The sequence below is a fragment of the Oncorhynchus gorbuscha genome, linkage group LG15, assembly GCF_021184085.1.
Source record: "Oncorhynchus gorbuscha isolate QuinsamMale2020 ecotype Even-year linkage group LG15, OgorEven_v1.0, whole genome shotgun sequence".
NCBI lineage: Eukaryota > Metazoa > Chordata > Actinopteri > Salmoniformes > Salmonidae > Oncorhynchus > Oncorhynchus gorbuscha.
Genome location: NC_060187.1, coordinates 11,639,111 through 11,644,110, shown reverse-complemented (window position 1 = coordinate 11,644,110; position 5,000 = coordinate 11,639,111). Strand labels below are relative to the sequence as shown.

The 5,000-nt window shown below is 41.5% G+C and overlaps 1 protein-coding gene across 1 annotated transcript in view; it reads left to right on the top strand.

Moving 5' to 3' along the window:
* hmcn1 (hemicentin 1) overlaps positions 1 to 5,000 on the top strand; it is a 271,629-nt gene that overhangs the window by 150,658 nt on the left and 115,971 nt on the right. Inside the window, 1 exon segment of the mRNA XM_046300125.1 lies at positions 574 to 718. Coding sequence (XP_046156081.1) covers positions 574 to 718 — 145 coding nt within the window.

The window sequence follows — 5,000 nt, the reverse complement described above, 5'->3', positions numbered from 1 at the left end:
TACATACCACATGTTTTATACATACCACATGTTTCATACATACATACCACATGTTTCATACATACATACCACATGTTTCATACATACATACCACATGTTTCATACATACATACCACATGTTTCATACATACCACATGTTTCATACATACCACATGTTTCATACATACATACCACATGTTTCATACATACCACATGTTTCATACATACCACATGTTTCATACATACCACATGTTTCATACATACCACATGTTTTATACATACCACATGTTTTATACATACCACATGTTTCATACATACCACATGTTTTATACATACCACATGTTTCATACATACCACATGTTTCATACATACCACATGTTTCATACGTACCACATGTTTCATACATACCACATGTTTCATACATACCACATGTTTTATACATACCACATGTTTGATACATACCACATGTTTGATACATACCACATGTTTCATACATACCACATGTTTGATACATACCGTGTTCCAATACAGCTGGTTGTGTGTGTCCCTCCATGTAATGTTCTCACCTGTTGAATGTGTTCCTATCCATGCCAGGTGAGCTCCAGCCCGTATGTGACGGTGCGTAGAGACAGCAGCCTGCATATAGAACACGTTCGTCTGGAGGACGGAGGGCAATACACCTGCCTGGCAGAGAACGTGCTGGGCTCCAGCAACCGCACCACCACCCTGAACATCTATGGTAAGACCACAATACCATGGTTAACATCTACTATACGACCACAGTAAGACCACAATACCATGGTTAACATCTACTATACGACCACAGTAAGACCACAATACCACGGTTAACATCTACAATACGACCACAGTAAGACCACAATACCATGGTTAACATCTACTATACGACCACAGTAAGGCCACAATACCATGGTTAACATCTACTATACGACCACAGTAAGACCACAATACCACGGTTAACATCTACAATACGACCACAGTAAGACCACAATACCATGGTTAACATCTACTATACGACCACAGTAAGACCACAATACCATGGTTAACATCTACTATACGACCACAGTAAGACCACAATACCATGGTTAACATCTACTATACGACCACAGTAAGACCACTGTAGCAACAACTTCAGTCGGTCAATATTACGCTACAGTCAGACCACACTACTGTGTACCCACTGTAGCAACAACTTCAGTCGGTCAATATTACGCTACAGTCAGACCACACTACTGTGTACCCACTGTAGCAACAACTTCAGTCGGTCAATATTACGCTACAGTCAGACCACACTACTGTGTACCCACTGTAGCAACAACTTCAGTCGGTCAATATTACGCTACAGTCAGACCACACTACTGTGTACCCACTGTAGCAACAACTTCAGTCGGTCAATATTACGCTACAGTCAGACCACACTACTGTGTACCCACTGTAGCAACAACTTCAGTCGGTCAATATTACGCTACAGTCAGACCACACTACTGTGTACCCACTGTAGCAACAACTTCAGTCGGTCAATATTACGCTACAGTCAGACCACACTACTGTGTACCCACTGTAGCAACAACTTCAGTTGGTCAATATTACGCTACAGTCAGACCACACTACTGTGTACCCACTGTAGCAACAACTTCAGTTGATCAATATTACGCTACAGTCAGACCACACTACTGTGTACCCACTGTAGCAACAACCCACATTGACTGGTACTGGTGATTCTTGTTTATAGCCTCGTTATTGTTATTTTATCCTGTTACTATCTTTCCTTTAGTTTATTGTGCAGATGTTTCTTCCTTCATATTTTACAACTCTGCATGGTTAGTTAAGGGCTCTTAAGGAAGCATTTTGTTGTAAGGTCTACACTTGTTTGATTTGATTTGTACTAGGACCACATAAGCACAGTCAGAATTTGTGAGGACAGTAAAACTATGGTCAACAGTTAAAGCCATGGTTAACTTCTACTAAACAGTTATACTGTATATCTTCTGTGGTTAACTTCTACTAAACAGTTATACTGTATATCTTCTGTGGTTAACTTCTACTAAACAGTTATACTGTATATCTTTAACTTCTACTAAACAGTTATACTGTATATCTTCTGTGGTTAACTTCTACTAAACAGTTATACTGTATATCTTCTGTGGTTAACTTCTACTAAACAGTTATACTGTATATCTTCTGTGGTTAACTTCTACTAAACAGTTATACTGTATATCTTCTGTGGTTAACTTCTACTAAACAGTTATACTGTATATCTTCTGTGGTTAACTTCTACTAAACAGTTATACTGTATATCTTCTGTGGTTAACTTCTACTAAACAGTTATACTGTATATCTTCTGTGGTTAACTTCTACTAAACAGTTATACTGTATATCTTCTGTGGTTAACTTCTACTAAACAGTTATACTGTATATCTTCTGTGGTTAACTTCTACTAAACAGTTATACTGTATATCTTCTGTGGTTAACTTCTACTAAACAGTTATACTGTATATCTTCTGTGGTTAACTTCTACTAAACAGTTATACTGTATATCTTCTGTGGTTAACTTCTACTAAACAGTTATACTGTATATCTTCTGTGGTTAACTTCTACTAAACAGTTATACTGTATATCTTCTGTGGGACCCCTCTGTTGTTTCCACTGTATGTCTACTGTCGGTACGACTGTAATGGAGTCAATCCTCCATAATGTTCTCATCTTCTCTGTGGGCTGTCTGACTCCAAACACAATGAACCTTTATTCTCCCCCCCCCCCTTTCTCATTTTTTCTCTCGCTCGCTCTCTCCCTCTCTTTCTTTCTATACTCTTTCTCTGTACTCTCTCTGTTCTCTCTCTGTACTCTCTCTGTCTCTCTCTGTTCTCTCTCTGTACTCTCTCTGTCTCTCTCTGTTCTCTCTCTGTACTCTCTCTGTACTCTCTCTCTCTCTCTCTCTCTCTGTTCTCTCTCTGTACTCTCTCTGTACTCTCTCTCTCTCTGTTCTCTCTCTCTCTCTGTTCTCTCTCTGTACTCTCTCTGTACTCTCTCTGTACTCTCTCTCTCTCTGTTCTCTCTCTGTACTCTCTCTGTACTCTCTCTGTACTCTCTCTCTCTCTGTTCTCTCTCTGTACTCTCTCTGTACTCTCTCTGTACTCTCTCTCTCTCTGTTCTCTCTCTGTACTCTCTCTCTCTCTGTTCTCTCTCTGTACTCTCTCTGTACTCTCTCTGTACTCTCTCTCTCTCTGTTCTCTCTCTGTACTCTCTCTCTCTCTGTTCTCTCTCTGTACTCTCTCTGTTCTCTCTCTTTCTCTCTCTGTACTCTCTCTCTCTGTTCTCTCTCTGTACTCTCTCTGTACTCTCTCTCTCTGTACTCTCTCTCTCTGTTCTCTCTCTGTTCTCTCTCTGTACTCTCTCTCTCTGTTCTCTCTCTGTTCTCTCTCTGTACTCTCTCTCTCTCTGTTCTCTCTCTGTACTCTCTCTGTACTCTCTCTGTACTCTCTCTCTCTCTGTTCTCTCTCTGTACTCTCTCTGTTCTCTCTCTTTCTCTCTCTGTACTCTCTCTCTCTGTACTCTCTCTCTCTGTTCTCTCTCTGTTCTCTCTCTGTACTCTCTCTCTCTGTTCTCTCTCTGTTCTCTCTCTGTACTCTCTCTCTCTCTGTTCTCTCTCTGTACTCTCTCTGTACTCTCTCTGTACTCTCTCTCTCTCTGTTCTCTCTCTGTACTCTCTCTGTTCTCTCTCTTTCTCTCTCTGTACTCTCTCTGTACTCTCTCTCTCTCTGTTCTCTCTCTGTACTCTCTCTGTTCTCTCTCTGTTCTCTCTCTGTTCTCTCTCTGTACTCTCTCTCTCTCTGTTCTCTCTCTGTACTCTCTCTGTTCTCTCTCTGTTCTCTCTCTGTACTCTCTCTCTCTGTTCTCTCTCTGTACTCTCTCTGTACTCTCTATATCTATGTTCTCTCTCTCTCTGTGTACTCTCTCTCTGTTCTCTCTCTCTCTCTCTCTCTGTTCTCTCTCTATATCTCTCTGTACTCTCTCTGTACTCTCTCTCTGTTCTCTCTATCCTCTGTCTCTCTCTACCTGTTCTCTCTTTCTTTCTTTCTTTCTTTCTCTCTCTCACTCTCTCTCTCTGTTCTTACTTCATGAATATAACAGTCTGAGTTTGCATAAAAACCAGGAACAGCTGTTGAGAGTGGCACAGTTTGGAAGGGTTTGGAACAGGAAGAGGGAAAAATATGTTCTCATTCTTTATTGGAACCAGTTTGGGTGGTGCTTCTACAATTCTACCTTCATAAATGGGAATGGGTCATGGCGTGTTGAAATGCTCTTTGAAAGGTTGAAATTAGCTCATTTCTATATCCTCATATGTTTCTGTAGACATTTCCTTCCAACCTTTCTCAGAGAACAACCACAGGCCCAGACTAGCAGGACTGTGCATTAGTTCACAGTACACTTCCAGTAGAAAATGTCCAAAGAGTATATTTTGTCTACATGTTACATGAGAGAGTGAGAACCTGTAAAGTCATCATGAGTTAAATAACTAATTGTGATGTTAAACTGTGAGTTAGTCTCTGTAGCCGCTCCAAGTCTCCGGCGTTAATATCTTCCACAGATGTCCCAGTGCCTATTGATAAAACAGATAGAGAGAGGGAGCGAGGGAGAGATTTTTTATTTTATTTTATTTATTTAACCTTTATTTAACTAGGAAAGTCAGTTAAGACGATGCTGGGCCAATTGTGCGCCGCCCGATGGGACTCCCAATCACGGCCGGTTGTGATACAGCCTGGATTCGAAGCCGAGTATCTGTAGTGGCGCCGCTAGCACTGAGACGCAGTGCCTTAGACCACTGATCCAGGGTCTGTAGTGACGCCGCTAGCACTGAGACGCAGTGCCTTAGACCACTGATCCAGGGTCTGTAGTGACGCCGCTAGCACTGAGACGCAGTGCCTTAGACCACTGATCCAGGGTCTGTAGTGATGCCGCTAGCACTGAGACGCAGTGCCTTAGACCACTGATCCAGGGTCTGT